At 44.4% G+C, this 17,237-nt stretch overlaps 2 protein-coding genes and 1 long non-coding RNA gene across 4 annotated transcripts in view; all 3 read left to right on the top strand.

The window, feature by feature from the left end:
* The window catches only part of LOC6032660, an 83,985-nt gene extending 74,089 nt beyond the window's left edge, over window positions 1-9,896 (top strand). For both annotated transcript variants that reach the window (XM_038248720.1, XM_038248728.1), the window contains exons 4-9: window positions 3,838-4,278; window positions 4,338-5,225; window positions 5,283-5,492; window positions 5,568-7,121; window positions 7,192-7,707; window positions 7,915-9,896. In XM_038248720.1, the coding sequence (XP_038104648.1) occupies window positions 3,838-4,278; window positions 4,338-5,225; window positions 5,283-5,492; window positions 5,568-7,121; window positions 7,192-7,707; window positions 7,915-8,939 (4,634 nt within the window). In that variant the 3' untranslated portion in view covers window positions 8,940-9,896. The remainder of the gene's footprint in view (window positions 1-3,837; window positions 4,279-4,337; window positions 5,226-5,282; window positions 5,493-5,567; window positions 7,122-7,191; window positions 7,708-7,914) is intronic.
* Window positions 9,897-12,551: 2,655 nt separating this feature from the next.
* LOC119771225 lies at window positions 12,552-14,250 on the top strand. The gene is made up of 3 exons (XR_005279098.1): window positions 12,552-12,653; window positions 12,710-13,054; window positions 13,113-14,250. It is a non-coding gene; the product is annotated as an uncharacterized LOC119771225 (long non-coding RNA).
* A 1,362-nt stretch (window positions 14,251-15,612) lies between these two features.
* LOC6032661 (39S ribosomal protein L43, mitochondrial) lies at window positions 15,613-16,375 on the top strand. The gene has a single exon (XM_001843176.2). It carries the CDS (start codon window positions 15,736-15,738, stop codon window positions 16,306-16,308), a length of 573 nt encoding a protein of 190 aa, XP_001843228.2. The 5' UTR covers window positions 15,613-15,735; the 3' UTR covers window positions 16,309-16,375.
* The last annotated feature ends 862 nt before the right edge of the window (window positions 16,376-17,237 follow it).

Raw genomic sequence — 17,237 nt, 5'->3', positions numbered from 1 at the left:
TTTCTGGCAAAAAAAAATCAACCAAAGAGGAGAAGAAGAGCCCCAAATCGACATCAATCGCTCGCTAAACGATGCCTGGGCTTCGATCTAATCGGAGCAGGCCGCGTCTCGCCGAGAACGTATTCTTCTCTGCAGAGCAACCTCTGAGATTTATGGCAGACGAGATGGCGCTGCCGGCGGCAGCAAGACGCAATCGATGGCGGTCTAGCTTGGCCTACTGCGCTAGACGGTGTGAGAATGAGATGTAACTTTGGCTTTGCGGTATTTACTGGTTGGGGAGGGGGTCCGGAAATAAAATCACTCATCCGACATGATGGATTGCCGTGACAAATTGCAAGCCCAAGTGTGCCGTCCGCAGCACCTCGTAAACAAATTTGTTTCGCACGCCATGCGACAATTATGGGATTAGAAGGAGGAAAAATGGCTGTCTGGCAACTAGGCGTGGGGAAAAATTACGAAGTGATGTTATCAAGCTTTTGGAAATAAACTGTCAGATTGCTATAATTTAACTGAGGGGACTCACACTTTCATCTGTCAAATTGAATTTTAATGTCTAAATAACTTTATTGATGACAGCTAGAAATAACCGAGGGGATAGCCACTCCTATCACGCCCCATTAGGGAAAGTCATCGATTTCCAACGGGAATTGATCGGATCTGCCCGCAGATCGTAAAAAATAACGCAGCCTTACTAAGTAACCAACTAGCAATCGCTACCGCCAGTCAATTTCCCTTTCAACCTGAAAATGAAGAAGAAGAAAAAGAAACTACACGGCCTTTCATTTTCACTGGAAACCGGTCCTCAACCATGTGGAGGGCGTCTTTTTAGTACCAACACCACCACCGGAGAGATAGTCGGTAGTAACAAGAGTAGTTATTAGCATACAATCGATCGGGGCCACCGCGAACTGGACACGCTGCTGGCGCCATCTCTCCGCGTGCGCGGAGAAAGTAAGGTTGGACCCTAACCTCGAAAGCCAACAAAGATGGCGGCGGTGACGACTCCCGCGCCATGGTGATTACAAAGCGACCAGCAGTGCCTCCTTTGATGTTTGTGCAGTCGTTGTTACCACAGAGAGTGGTCATTAAAGTTGGGCTTAAAGTCATGCCTAAAGAGAAATTTTTCCAGCGCCGGCTGTGAACTGTCAAAATGTGCCATAATTATGGTAGATCGGCTGTTTGCAGCCGGCAAACCGAGCGTGAAAGCGGTTTCAAAACAAATTTATTTAAGCTCTCGTTTTCGCAACAAGTGGGAATTTGTAATCCAAACGATGATGCATTTCTTCGGTGGTCTCGGCCTAAAGAGAAGGTTCGCCATAATGGCGCGACTCGCGCAGCACGACGATGATGATGGTCCGCAAAGTGTTAAAATATAATATTCATGGTAGAGCGGGGCCAAGATTGGGCACGCCAAGGCGGATGAATGTGAAAGGTGTGAATTCGGATGTTGTGGCTTGTTTGTCGAGTTCCGGTTTGGCTTACTTTTTCTTTTTTGACAGTTTGCAAATTAATGTCAAAATCTGCACGCACATTCAAAATCACTCAGTTTTCATCAAAACCGAACCGTCTTAGAAATGAATAAATGTGGTATCTGTCAGATTAGAGTGAATTTCCGTTGCATTCTGAGTGAAATTCAATCAAATCTGACAGAAGCCTTATTTACTCATTTCTGAGTAGGTCCAGTTTTTACGAAAACTGAGTTATTTGGAACGTGCAAACTACACGTCAGATTTGAGTAATTTTCTCATGGATCTGACTCGTTTAAAGTCTGAGTGAAATTTACCCAAATCTGACGTTTGGCAGCAAAATGTATTTCTTGTTAAGTTCGGATCAAGATGAATCAACATTGAGGTAACGTAATTAATACTTTTAAACTGTCAAAAAGGGACGCCAAAGTGAACAGATTTATTTTCGAAATGTTTTATAGTTGCCAAATTCCGTTATAAATACATAAATTAAATGTTTTATAAGCTGTTCGCATAATCCACGCCAATAAAGGTGCAAAATATTGGGTTCAACCAATTTGTTAGCTGTCAAAGCAGCTGCCACAATTTCATAAGTTCTCTTTCTCCTCCCAAAATTCTTCAGATAAAGATCGAACCAATACCACAAATTATTCCAGCACCATCTCCCTAAAAAAAATCTATTCCAAGAACGTCGCGCAACTTCTTTAATGGCCAGAAAATGTAAATCACATTCGAGGAGGTTAGAATCCACAACTATCTAACGAGCCATCATCATCTTCGCGGCAGCAGCGTCGTCGTCGCTTCTGGGATGAGAAAAAGATAAATTCTTGAGCCGATAACAGAGAAACCACACAAAGCCGTTTGTGGTTGCTATAATAAGGATCTCTTCGCGAGATTCCACGACCATGGAGCTTGCGACGACGACGCTGGAATTGTAAATGAAGACGAAACTGTATGGTATGTGTGTGCTTTGCCATAAAGACGATTGTTCATCATCAGCTACACCACCGACCTCCCCCCCAAAATTGGTTGAACAAATAATCCGTTATGTGATAATGGGTTCGGCTCGCAGACCTTGACGATAAATTATCGTCGTGAGGTGAATCCAAACTCTGGAACGAGACGTTTCTGAAGGGTTTCCTTCCGATAACGCCATTATGGCGAATGCCATAAAGCGTTTGACAGTTGGGCGTTGCACGCTTCTTGTTGATTACTCACTTTTTAAGAAAAATCAACCTAACAGTAAAAATGAATGTTCTGAAATAAAAAAAAAAATCTCAAAAGTTGAGTCGAAAGGTGGCGACCAACAGGTAGCCGTGCGACAGGTTATTTAAATTGCCACCCAACCAATAAAAACTGGTTCCCCGGGCTGAAATACCCCTTCAACCAACAAACGAAACGGCTTCGGAAGCTGGCGGCGGCTGCAATTTTTCGCAATCTGTTTGGACGTACTTCTCGTGGGATTTTTTTTGCCTCTTGTCGTGTGGTGGCCACTTTCGCCCCCACATTCTGGGAAGAGTTCAACAGCCCGAGGAGAAATTGCGGGTGAAATGTGGTTTATTTCGAGTAGTTTGCTGGTCAAACTTGAATAAATCGCTGGAAATAACTTTTAGCGTGTACGATTTGCTTTAAGAATTACTTTTATGGCAAACTTGTGATTGCTATAAAATACGAAACATTGAATTTTGGGAGGAAGGTTGTGTTGTGCGCGCTACACGCTCATGGAAATCAGCACAAATTTATACTAAAATCTAACTTTTCTATTTTTATAAACTAGAATATCAAATTTCAGTTTAACTGACACCCACTCGGGTAGCCGGCGAATCTCGTGCCAAACCAAGCAGCAGAATTCCATTTTGATTCCGATTTGCTGCTTTCAAGCGCCCAAAGGCATGCACCCGAGCATGCACCCTTCCTCCAACTCTACACGAGTTTTTCCCCCTTTATCTCGAATGCACTTTGTCGACGACAGACAGCTCGAAGGCAAAGTTGTGTCCGATAACCGGAGATGCACCACTTAGTATCGTGTTGTTGTTGTTGTTGTTGTAATCCATCGTCTTGCCAAACCCCCGGCGGCATCAAACCGCTTGAGTCACTACACATGGGGACCTGTTTGAATGACCTTCGAAAAGTTGACTTCTTTTCTCTTTACAACTCAAAAATGAGTTTTATTGTTTTAGCGTGCACACATGTCAACTGTCAAAAATGACAAATATTAGTTTTGTCCAAAATCAAGCTGATTTTGGTTGAAGTCGGTCCGATAAGTTAAAATTCCTTAGATTTTTTACTGGGGTTTTCCCAACGACGTGCCTTCCGATCACAAATGTCACAAAGCGGACTAACTAATCAAGCCTTCCCCCTCTCCTTCCAGAAAAATTAGAATTAACAGCGTGCCAGCACCTGCGGCGGGCGGAGTCGCGGCGCGCCAAGTCACTAGGCGATAGTTTGCTGCTGGCGGTGCAGATCCCGCGGTGTACGGCCAACGGGGACTTTGAGGCGATCCAGTGCTCGAACGAGGTCAACGGGACCGAGTGCTGGTGCGTGGACGAGTACGGCGTCGAGCTGGCCGGAAGTCGCCGCGGCGATGCCAACGAGGTCAACTGCACGGACACGACGATCGCGGAGGTTGCCAAGTGTCAGGCGTCCAGCTGTCGGATGTTCTGTCCGGCTGGGTTCGCGCGGGACTTGGGCAGTGGATGTCCGGTGTGCAAGTGTCGCGATCCGTGCGAGGGCATCGAGTGCCCGCGGGGACAGCAGTGCGAACCGCTGGAGGTGGAGTGCAAGAACGAACCGTGCCCACCGGTGCCGACTTGTAGGTTTTGAGGATTCTCACGATGGTCTCTTACTAATCTTGATTTTTAATTCCAACAGGTCGCAAAGCTCGTTCGCTGTCGGATCTCTGCCCAGCGGGTCAACCGCTGGCAATCAGCGGAACTGCTCGGCCCTTCCTGTGCGGTAACGACCCCGGTAAGCCGTCCTGTCCACCACTGTACCGTTGTCTAGTCCAATCCGGAAACGACTACGGAGTGTGCTGTCCGGCATCGCTTCAGTTCGAAAAGCCCGGAACCTGCCCCAAACCGGAAGAGATCATGTCCACTGACAGTACTGGTTACCTGTGCGGAACTCCCTGCGGTCACGACCTGGAGTGTCCCCAGATGCAAAAGTGTTGCACCTCAAACGGGTGTGGCCGCAACTGTCAACAGCCGCACAACGTGACCGTCTGTCATCAGGCCCGAATGCTCTCTGAACTACTGTCGGTCAACGAGCGTGAAGGTCGTGGCTACGTGCCCCAGTGTGACGGCCCCGGAGGAAGCTTCTCCACGAGGCAGTGTTCTCGCAACGGGTTGGTCTGCTGGTGCGTCGATCCGAAGAACGGCAACAAGATCAAGGGTACGATGGGTGCAGCCCAGATGGTCAACTGCGACGGGGTTGAGAACATGATCGGTCGCAGCGGAGGTCGTAGCGTAGACGGTTCCCAGGGCCTGTGTGACCACAACATCTGCGCCGCCGTCTGTGAGTACGGCTTCAAGAGTGACCACAACGGCTGTCCAACGTGCGAGTGTTCCGAACCCTGCGAAGGCTTCCTCTGCCCGTCCGGATCGCACTGCGAGGTCGCCAAGGATCCATCCTGTGCGTCCTTCTCCGGACTGTGCTCTTCGGAGCCGGTCTGCAAGCCGGACCTGGTCTACTCTAACCCGTGCGAGCTGGGAACGCCGCTTGCGGACAACGTGACCGGCGAGCTGGCCTACTGCCATCTTGGTGAGTACTTCCTGTATACTTCTCTAGACCCCAACTAATTTTATACTTTTCCTTTAGATCACCCCCGCAGCCGCGAGTTCCAGAGCCGCACCTTCTTCAACGACGCCGACGACGAGGACGTCTCCAACGGCCGCAAGCGGTCCCTATCGAACAACATCGTCTGCCCGGAGACGCACGAGTGCCGCAAGCTGCACGGCGAGTCCGGTAGCGTCTGCTGTCCGATCGAGAGTGAAACCGTTCCGACGCCGGAAGGACGTCAACAATCCAGTGAGTACTTGCTTTGTTTGTCGGATATGTTTTAGAAGTTCGTTTTTTTTTTAAACACAATTGTATTTCTCTTAGTGTGCGAATACCTGCGGGACTTTTCCGACCGCATGGAGGGAACGGTTGAGGGCATGGAGCTGGCACTGCCTCCGCCGTCCTGCAGCATGGACGGCGCCTACGAAGCGGTCCAGTGTACGGTCCGGAAGGCGCGGGTCAACCGGGTCGAGCAGCGACGCTACCTGGAGCAGAAGAACATCCGCCAGATGCGCAAGCTGCTGGAGGAGGCGAAGCGAGCCAGGCGGGACGTTTCCGCGGTGACGCCTACGACGCAGAACCTCAAGCTCATCAAGGTGGACGATGTGTACGGAAGTGCGCGGACGGAAGTCGCCGATTCTGATGCCGCGATGATGTCCTACCTGCGGCAGCGAATGCTCGTTTCGGCGGAGACCGTTGACGATCTCGGAGTTCAGGGCCGATCGGCGAAGATCATCGACTTTAATCGGCTGGAGTCGAAGAACTCCAACGCGAATCTGGACAAGCCGGAGGTGAAGCCGTCAACGCTGTTGAAGAAGCCAACGTCCTCGGTCGTCACAGCTGTTCCGGAGGAACTCATCGAGCTGGACATTGAAGAGTGCTGGTGCGTGGACAACTTTGGCACGGAGATTCCGAAAACTCGTGGCATGAACGCAACCAAGAAGTCCTGTGAAGATCTGCGTGAATCGCTCGGCTGTTTGGATCTGACCTGCCGAATGGGCTGCGACTACGGATTCATTCTGGACTCGGACTCGCAATGTCCTTCGTGCGAGTGTCGTGATCCGTGCGATACCGTGAGCTGTCCAGAAGGTCAGGAATGTCGCTCGGTTGAGGTTTCCTGCGAAGGTGAGTACTGCCCACCGGTTCCGGCTTGCTTCCCGAAGAAACCAGGCCAGTGTCCGTTCCTGGTTCCACCGGGTAGTGAAAACGCCGAGTCCGACTCGTGTGAGTACGAATGCCGAACGGATTCCCACTGCGAAGGATCGAAGCGGTGCTGCTCGAACGGATGCGGAACTCAGTGTGTCGAGCCGCAGCTGAAAACCGCCTGCCAGCATCTGCAAACGATCCAGCTGCACCAGGCCAGCGAGCTGGGAGTTCCTCCCAAGCAGAAGTACATCGCCCAGTGTGACGTGGACGGAACCTTCCGAACGATCCAGTGCGGTCCCGGTAATGCCTGCTGGTGCGTTGACGAGAACGGCAACGAAAAGAGCGGAACACGAACCATCGACGCTCAACCAAACTGCGAAATATACCCCAAGAGCGAGTGCCCGCTGCGCAAGTGTCCACCGTGCGAGTACGGCCACAAGATCGACGCCAACGGGTGCAAGACGTGCGAGTGTCGCAACCCCTGCCAGGAGATCAGCTGCCCGCGCGGCGAAGAGTGCCAGCTCATCCAGGTCGAGTGCATCTCGGTGCCGTGTCCCAAGATGCCGATCTGCGTGCCCATCCGCGATTCCGTCTGTCCGGAGGGACTCCCGCTGAAATCCGGTGGGCGCGAGATCGCCTGCGGACCGCAGGTGGACGCCGACCTGTGCCCCTCGACGCACACCTGCCAGCTCAATCCGATCAGCAACCGGGGGTCTTGTTGCGCTAAAACAAGTAAGTCTCAACTCAAGCCTCTTAACTTCTTTACAGCGTTCTAAATCCCTGCCTTCCTTCCTTTCAACAGGAGATGTTTGCTTCGAATCGATCGAATCGAGCTGCCTGGCGTCCGAGATTCACCTCTCCGACAGTAACGACCTGGACAGCACGACCAAGTGGCGCTTCAGCCCGCGCCTCAACAAGTGCGTGCCCGTCAACCTGCCCAAGGCGAGCGTCTGCCAGTCAAAGAACCTGTTCCACAGCGAGCAGGCCTGCCACAGCGTCTGCCCGGTGCTGTCCCAGTGCGAGCGGCTCCGGCTGAAGAACGCAATGGCCGCCAAGCGGGCCGGCCAGCCGAGCACGTGGTTCCAGCCGCGGTGCGATCCGGAAACCGGCTTCTGGAGCCCGGTCCAGTGCCTGGGCTCGACGGGCCCGAGCAACGGCACCACGACGCAGGAAACTCCCAGCCTGGGAGTTTGCTGGTGTGCGGACAAAAAGGGCGCCCCGGTGAAGGGCTCGCTGACGAAGGGCTCCGAGCCCAAGTGCAGCAGCCGGCAGGCCAGGAGGCGATTGTCCGCGAGCGGCGAGGAATCCAGCGATCCAGGTGATTTGACAATCTTCATTCTCTCTTTCGCAAGTCGCGCAAATTTGGCGTTTTTAATACTTTCACTTTCACCACAACTTACCGCAGAATTTCTTAACAATCAATCAAAACACAACCATGGGCTCGCCTTCACTGCCAGCTGTCACTATACACGCTCGTGCAAAGTTACCCAATTTTGACTAATGTTTAATCATTATTTACCCACAGTTATGGAGGAACTGATTCGGCAAATTACCTTCCTGGTGGACGAAAACAACTACATTGACGAAGACGTGGAACCGACGGTTCCGTCGGCCAGCGCCCCCAACACCCTGGCCAACTTTGCGCCGGAACCGCGCGTCCGGAACATCAGCCCGGTGGCGGCCGTCACCGAGAAGATCATCGAGATGGCCCGCACCGACGACGGCAGCAACTTTATCGAAGATTCCGGCAAGAAGCTGAGCGCGTCGACCACGCGCTGTCAGGCCCTCCGGTTGGCCGCCTCCTTCCCGGTGGCCTGCGATGAAAACGGAGCATTCGAGCCGACTCAGTGCAACGGAGACACGTGCTGGTGCGTGGACGCGGCCGGAAATCAACTTCCGCTGTCGAGTACGTTCAAGCGGGGATTCCGGAACTGTCTCTTTACGCCAATTGATGCGGTGGAGATTGAACTGCATTTGACGAATCAGCACCAACGATCGCTGCTGAACTTGTACGAAGTTCTTCGGAACGATTTGACCGGACTCATCGGAAGCATCTTCGACAACTATCGAGTGCACGAAAATCTCGACGGAAGCGTAATGCTTCGGTTCGATCTCATCGAGGACAATAAGGTTGACGATGCTTTTGCCATTGAAGAGATGGTCCGTGACCATGCCTTCGTAATGTACCACGGAGCATTGATTGCGGACGTAACCCAGTCGCGATTCTCGCACAAGATCTCCACCAACCTTCCGGTTCCCCAGCAATCGTCCGGCATTCCGGAAAACACCTTCCAGACGATCGTGTTCGTGCTGGCCACGGCATCCGCCTTCCTCGTCAGCATCCTCGTCGTTTTCGTGATGCTTAAGCGCGGAAAGAACAAGATGAAGCACTACAGTAACGGCAACCGGATGATGAGCATCGGCGCGGACAAGTACCTGGACTACAGCTCGCCCATCTTTGTGCTCAGCGCCAACGACAAAAAGTCCTTGCCGGATCAGCACCGGACGAGCACCGTGCCGCCACCACCGGTGACGCCTGGAACCAACTGAGAGCCTAAGAGATCTGGAAGCCAAATACTCGTTGATTGTTGTTACATAACCTAGAAACGAATGGAACAAGCTTACTCTTGCAGAATCGAACCCGGTGGCCGGTTTGATTTCCGTTGGATTTATGTGTCGACTTTTAGAGAAAACAAAACATTTCTTTCCAATCCAGTTCCAATTTTCATCCAGTTTTTTTTAGAATTTGACAGATCACAACGTTTAACGACCATCACATGCTAGAACGAAACCAGACAAAGTTGGGTTAAAATCAAAACAATTTACAAAACAAAACCACGTGGGCCAAACTCTTTCCCCTCATCCCTTGGATGTGTAAATAAGCAAAAACAAAACAAAAAGGAAAACAAACTATTTTTAAAACGTAAAAACAAACTTTTCCCCTCAAACGTAGACTCTCCCCCTTAATAGAAACGTCCTTTTCTCCTTCTCTCTTCCCCACTCTTTACTAAACACCTCTCGACTGCTTAGAGTAAAAAAAGTATACCTACCGTTGGAGTAGTCCTAGCACTTAATATTGCATAGTTAAAAAAAATGGTTAAGAGAATTGCGAGTGGCTCTGGTTTTGCACCCTTGTTACTTTCTCTTCTTTTCTTTTTTAGTTTTGGGAGCGGTTCTCTTTTTATCACCTCTTTTTATGCTGTACCTTCTTTGTTTTAGTGTTTACCAACAATCAAATTTGCGGCGCGTAATCAGGAAGTGTAAATAGTTGGACAAGTTTTGATATTTAATAGAGGAAGGATTTATTGGAACAAGAAGAAAAAAAAGGTAGATTTTCCAGTTAGTAGGTTAGAGATGCGCGGTGTCCCAGACATCGCGATGCTTTTATTTATTTATTTCTTCCCGCTTGTTAGTGACCGATGAACAGAAACGCGAAAAATCATTACAAAAAAAAAGTTGTTTTGGAAAGACTTGAGGGCGAGGATAGGACAGAGTTACGAAAAATTGGAAAAAAAATTGAAGCAAGAAAAAAAATAATCGATTTAAAAATATATGCTGAACTGAGCCTGTAAATATACAATGACACACGAACCCAATGTATCACTGTGACAAAAGTTTATGCTCCATTTCAATGAAATTGAATAAATTAGTTGAGAAATATAAAAAAAATCTTGTTGTGTTTGCTGAAATAAAATGTATCCGAACCTCCCTGAAGTTTTCTGTTAATATAAAAAAAATCAGTAAATTAAAATAAAACAAAACACTTAAATCAAAACAATAAGAAACAACTATAAACAAAAATCTTAAATTCAAAAAAAGTAAATGATTATTAATTATTCTTATATTCTTAAATTCTAACATTCTAAACATTTTGAATTTTTTATTACACTTCAGGATTTCAGAATAAAAAAAAATCGAAAATTTTCCGAATTATAAAATTTTATAATCTAATAATTTCATCTAAACTTATCAAATAAAATAATTTAAAGAATTTAAACTTATCAAATCTAATAATTTAAAAAAGTTAAGATTTGTCAATTTTTTTACGTTTAAATTCGAAATTGCTGCAATGTAAAAATTCTCAAATTCTAAGATGTCGAAGTTTTGAATTCTTAAATTATTTAAATCCAAAACACTAAAATATCAAAATTGTTAAATATTAAAATTATACTATTATGAAATTCAAAATTCTAAAGCTCTGAAAATATAAATTTAAAATTTTATAAAATTCTTGGATTCTAAAATTCAAAGATTCTTAAATTTAAAAATTCTAAAACCTAAAATTAAGAAACTCAGAAATTCTAATTTTCTAAAATGCGGAAACTACAAGTTTAACTCAAATCCTAATATTTTTAAACCATGAAAAATAAAATTTCCTAAATTTCTAATTCCTAAACTTTTAGAGTTCTTGCACTTTAGGCCCAGTGCAAAAACTATGATTTAACTTCAGTGACGAACCGTGGTTTGAATGTGTTGTTAAATTTTCGACTAGAAAGCCTTTTTCTAAAATTCCATAATTTAAATTTCTAAAATTCGAAAATCCCTTATTTCTAAAATTCTAATGGTCTGATTAAAAAAATATAAAATTCTATAAAAAATATTTTTAAATTCAAAAATCCCTAAGATTCAGAAAATGTAAAATTCTAAAGGCATAAAATTTAAAAATTCTCAAATTCTTAGATTCTAAAATTATAAGATGCTTAAATTCTAAATTCAATAAAAAAAATCTTTCTAATTTAAAAATAAGACGTTACAAAAATTAAAAATTCTGGAGTCTGATACTAATAATAGTGTTCCGAAATTATAAAATTACCAATTTATAAATTAAAACATCAGAAATTCTAAAATTAAAAAAAAATAAATTCTGAATTCTTAAATTTTAACATTCTTATTTTCTAATCTTATATTTTGAAATTCTTAAATTCTAAGATTCTAAAATTCCTAAATTATTCAATAAATAATAACTCTCAAACTAAAAATATCCGACTTTTTTTAAATTCTCAAATTTTTAATTTTGATTTTAAAAATTCCATTATTCCTAATTTCTAAAATTCAAGAAACCAAAAATGTATGATTTGAAAATTCTTTAATAAAAAAATTCAAAATCTGAAAATTTTAAAATTCTTAGATTTATATGCTCTAAAATTCTTTAATTAAAATATATTTCGTACTCCATAAAGTTCTTCAATTGGGTACTAAAGCCCTATGCAAATTTTTATGTACAACGGTAAAAAAACGATTAAAAACCAATTCTGATCACTTTCTTTCATTTTTATGCAAAAAATTTTTTTTTTGGCAAGACAACATTTTTTCGCTGGATCAACTATGGTCCCCTTGGAACGAGCTGTCAAGTAGGAGCTTTTCTGTCAAGAAGGACCGCGAGGCAACGTTGCCAGATTATTTTATGGGAAATCTGTATTTTCTTAAAAATACATCTGTATTTTATCTGTATCACGTCAAATTCGAAGCCATAGAAGATTTTTTTAGACTTTTCACAACAGATTTAAGCTTTTTAATCATACTAAAGCATAACTCAATTACTAAATTATTGAAATTTTCAAATTAAATCATTTTTAAAAAATCTGTATGTACAGATTTTTGTGATTTTCGGGATCAAAAATTCTGTATAATACAGATTTATCTGTATATCTGGCATGGCTGCCGCGAGGTTAATTTTTCAAAATTGATTTAAAAATCCATTTTAAACTCTTTGTGGTCGTACAAAGGGTCATTGTACTCAGAAAAATAAGCTTTATCGCTGTAAACAATAATATCAGCAATCTAAGCTTCATTTTAAGACCCAATTCTAAAAATTTTAAATTCTTAGATTATTATGCTCTAAAATTCTTACAAATTCTTTAATTAAAAAAATATTTCGTCATCCATAAAGTTCTTCAATTCCAAAATTCTCAAGTATTCAAACACTTAATTTTGAACACTCTTAACTTAACAAACTTTAATTAAAACTTCAAACGAATATTTGTTTTTAACCGGTTATAAGACCAAAAGTGGTTATAACTCTTAAAACCGGCTATAACTCTGGTTTTGCCCATACAACGAACTGTCAGATTAAAACCGGTTATAAGAGTTATAACCAGGTTAAAACTGCTCGAAAAAGGGATTTGACTGCTAGAATTTCAAAAAATCTAACTAGTAGGCTTTGGTAAACCTCAAAAAGTTTGACGTTGTCATGGACCGAACAAAATAACTTTTTTTTTCAGCTGGTGATTGTCGTTATGGGATCGGGTTTATCATTATTTATTGGTGAGTTTTGAGACAGATAGGTATATAAATTTTAACTTATTATAAAAATCTTTTAGCCAACATCAAAGTAAATTGGAGCCTATGAGTTAACTCAAATGTGGAAAAGGACTTTTGTGGAGGCACAAGATTCGCTGTTGATCAACCATCTCGGACCATATTCCTGCAGAGTACGGAAGGCATGATCGTTGTGGATTCCGGTAGTGTGGGTTGTGTGTGGGTTGTAGAGCGAATGATTTTGTTTCGTTCCCGGCAGCCTAAAGCTGACAAAAGTTGCGATTTTCGTTTGTTGAGCTTCTTTCGAAAAAAGCTCCGTCCTGGCTGGTTCATACAAAAAAGTGGACAAGAAGTAGCAACGAGACCGAGAAAATACTGCAAAATCGCAACTTAAGAAGAAGCTGCTGGTAAGTTTTAAAATTAAATCGATTTTGCTTTGTATTTTCTGATGAACATCACTTTCAGATTGGTGAATAAAAGAGCAGTTCCTAATAGCGGTCAAGTTCCTCAAGCAGTAGTTCGTCTTTGTCGAGATTTTCGTTCTTGCCTTCCGCCAGTCAAAGAAGACCAGTCCAAATCCAATTATCAAACGGAGCGCTGGCATCGGCTTTTTCGATTTGGCAACCCTGACCCTGATGAGGAGGCTCTCATGGACTGCAAATCGTGCTAGTCGGCAAACTGTTCCTGTCCCTTAGACGTTCTCAAGACGGATCTTTGCCCGTTTAAATCCACCCAGGCTTGCAAAACCTACAACGCGCGTGACCCGCTAGTTCTGCTGTTCCAGATGCGATCCTGGCTGGTGAATGAAAGATTCAAGAGAAATCAAGCAAAGAGACCACCCGGCCATGGAAGTGTAAGGACCTGCTGAATTTGTACGAAGTGCGGCCAGCTTTCATTTGATTAGTTTACAACTTCTGTGATTTGTCTGCATGTTCTTTTAAATTCTTTAATAAAAGATGATATAGGGCTGAAGAGGGGAGGGGGGGGGATATTCTACGATGACACGATTTCACAATACTTCTTAAGGTGGCTCGGGAACCTCGCCATGGACCACACCTTGTAGGAACCAGGCTATGTTCTTGCCAAGATCTCGCAAGCGTCCATTCGCATCATCCTCAAGGTTGCGCTTTAAAATGTCCAATGCTGTGAATGTTTTTTTAGTTCGGCGCAGTTTTTGAAGGACACCTCGATATGGGCAGCTGAATATAGCGATCTGCCGGAAATTTCAACGAATTGTAAAAGCAATTCTAGTTTAATAGCTCCATTGATTCTTGGGCATTTCCAGCCGGAACGGTCTATTTTTTAATTGTCGTGTTCGTTGCTGTCTCACTCGCGCCACTTCTCTTCAATGTAGATGCTCTGAGGTATGTCCTGCGGTAGATTTGGAATCTGGCTCCAGCACAGCGAAAATCTTCAGTACAATCCATGAATCAACCATGTCGACTTAAAATTTGCCTCATGGACATTTACACCGAATAAAACTTGATCCTTTTAACCCATCTTTCAGTATAAATCGTAGACTATCCCCCCCCCCTCCCCTCTTCTTACAACATTGTGAAGCTCTTTTAGGCGCCTCGAATAGATTTGATCGTTTGTTTTTTTATCCGAGTCCTATTATTAAATGCTTGTCGAGGTAGATTTGTCCAAAAAAACAACTTTGAGTTTGATCATCTCCTCAAAAACATCTGTTTTTACTATCAGAGACCTGCTTCACCTCAGTCGTAATCCCCAGAAGCCAGACCTCATCCGAGTCCTCGTCGTAATACTTCTCCGCTGCAAAGATCATCGCAATCGCTAACAAGAGTTCAACTCTTTAACCCACCGGAGGTCGCGTACGTGTACTTTGTACACAGTTTGTAAGGGCACTTGTAAGAAAGGCGAAAACACGCGACTTCCCGAAGGTTAAACAATCTCTCACCGTTTAATTTGAGGTTTGACGACCTTCTAGAACTCACATTCCTTCAGCATCGTTACCCCGTTGCCTGTGTTTCCAGGAGTGCCTCAAGCGAATGTAGCGGGCCCGCAAACAAGATTTCCAGTAAAGGCCACGTAGCGGGTTCCGAAAAGGGATTATGTCCGGCGCCGGGTTGAGTGCCAATGGCCATGAAGACCAGAACACCGAGGATGACATCCGTGCAAAAATCAAAACAAAAAAATAATCACAGCCTGCTGTGAACTGTCAAAACAGTTAAAACCGTTAAAACCTCTCGAGCCCGTGCGAACGGTTTGGTTTTAAGTTGGTTATAACTTATAACCATTTCGTTAAAACCGGCTATAACTCGCCCGTGCGAACGGGGTATAAAATCAAGACTTAAATCGTCTTTGATACAGTTTAGTTTACACACGTGTAAACAATTGTATACAATATGAAATTCGATCGTAACAATGAACACTTTTAGTGTGTTCGCAACATTTTGCATTAAAACCAGTTCGAAAATAATAGGAAATAAATAACGCGCGATTTTTCACTTTTAAAAAATCAAAGCTAATAGGAACTGCCATTTCTGGCACCGCTGAAAAAAACTGCGAACCTCTCAGAAAATTAAATTCTCAAATTTGTCAATTAACATTATTGCTTTTTTCTTAAAATTTACTGATTAATAGAGTTTTGGTGCTTCTGGCTACTCTTTCTTGTTCGCTTACATCAGGTCAACGTAAGACTTTTTTAAAAGCAATTTTACAACAAATTAGGAAAAAATAGACCTAAACCGTTTGTTTATCCTTTTCTGTTCCAAACCAACTGAAATGGTAGGTTTTGGTTTTAAAGTTTTAAATTAAATACATTTTAATGTTATTTTCAATCAAACGTACAAAATAATCAAAACGGAAAAAGGCCCAGTAAAACGTGTGTGTGTGTGTGTGTGTGTGTAATCTTGAAAACTTCCCTAGTGGTTTGCGTCTTTGCTAGCACATTTCATCTAGACAAAACTGAGTAAAGAAACAGCAGTTTTGAGTCTTCCCTCACAAGCGTGCGCGCACTTTGACATGTTTTGATCTGCAGCAGCAGTGTTGTGTGATTACGTCTGTCCTCGCGTGTTCAAAACAAAAAAAAAAAGTGCTTCACCGGATTTCGCCGGCCGCCGGAATCATGTCCAACTCGCACCTCTTCCTCAAGTCGGCCTTCCCGCGGGCCCCGCTGGCCAACGGCGTCGGCCGGTACGTGTGCCAGCTGCAGCGAATCACGCTCAAGTACTGCAAAAATCACGGCTCCAGCAAGGGAATGCGCGAGTTCCTGGAGAACGACCTGGTGGACTTTAGCCGGGCCAACCCGGGCGTGGTGGTGTACGTGAAGCCCCGGCGCCACCGGACGGCGGTCATGAGTGCCGAGTATCTGGACGGGGACCGGCAGTGGGTCAACTGTGGCAACAGCACCCGCGACGAGATCCGGAAGTGGGTCGAAGTGCTGCGGACGCAGGCCACGGGTGCCGCCGGGGGAGTTCGGTTGCGCAAGCTGTGGCACACGGACGTGCCGTCGGTGCAGGGACCGTGGACGCCGTTCACGCACCAGCACCCGTCGACGAATGTGGCGCAGTTTCCGAGTGAGGAGTTGGGCCGCGTGCAGGGACAACCGCAGACGGCCACCGAAGTGCTGCTGGAAATGTTCAAGGCACAGCAGCTCGAGAGCGGGGACAAATCCGGCAAGACGGAGGGGTCGTCGTAAGGAATGCGGTTGGAAGCACTAGTTTTATTGTTTATTAGATTGTATAATAAAAGGAGAATAATGAAAACTATATTCATTTGTTGTGTTCCGATCCGAAAAGTCCGATTAAGTTGAAAAATAAATAAATATTAATACAGTAGTTGCTCGGTAATTGGGCGTTGTTTAACTGGGCTGCTTTTTATTTAACTGGGCGCTCGATAACTGGGCCGTAGCCCAGTAACTGGTAGAGATCCTAAATAGGGAGACTGGACGAAGTGAATTTGACGTACCCAAACAGACGCGAGTTTGACGTATCCAAACGAGCATTTGCCTTTACGCCCAGCAAAACTTATCAGTGTTGCCAAGCTCAAAACATACGTTGCCAGATCGATTTAGCAAGCTTAGACCAGTCTCCCTATTTAGGGTCTCTAGTCTCCCTATTTAGGGTCTCTAGTAACTGGAAAAGAAAAACGTCAAAAAACCAAAACAAACCAAAATGACCGAGGGGTTAATGGATGCAAAAATCATATTGAATAAAAAAAACTTTTTTCAAACTTTTGTTTAATTTCAAGTTACAATTAAAGAAAAATGAAAAGTAAGCATTATAAATAAATTTGAGTAACTTTTATTTTTATATTTCATCTGGAAAATATTATGCATCGGTTATTTTTTGTTCAGCCCAGTTAACGAGCAACATTCGGTGACTGGGCTACGTTCTCAGCCCAGTTACCGAACAACTACTGTAAATATAAATATCGAAGCTTAACGGTACTTGTAGTATCTTCGGATGGTTTAAAATTCTTCCCTTTTTCCGTCAAATTTGCAGAATTTCACTGTTCAAACAACAGTTTTACTTATCTTACTAACTACTTACTTTACTTTATCAGCAACAGGTCTATCGACCCAACGCTGAACTAATCGAAGATTTCCAGGATGCTCGATCTTGGGCC

Source organism: Culex quinquefasciatus, chromosome 1 (assembly GCF_015732765.1).
Source record: "Culex quinquefasciatus strain JHB chromosome 1, VPISU_Cqui_1.0_pri_paternal, whole genome shotgun sequence".
Classification (NCBI taxonomy): domain Eukaryota; kingdom Metazoa; phylum Arthropoda; class Insecta; order Diptera; family Culicidae; genus Culex; species Culex quinquefasciatus.
Note: the sequence above shows the minus strand (reverse complement) of the source record. Positions and strands in the feature narration are given on the sequence as shown.

Coding starts and splice junctions, on each gene's coding strand:
- LOC6032661 (XM_001843176.2), top strand. CDS start 15,736: ATGTCCAACTCGCACCTCTTCCTCAAGTCGGCCTTCCCGCGGGCCCCG.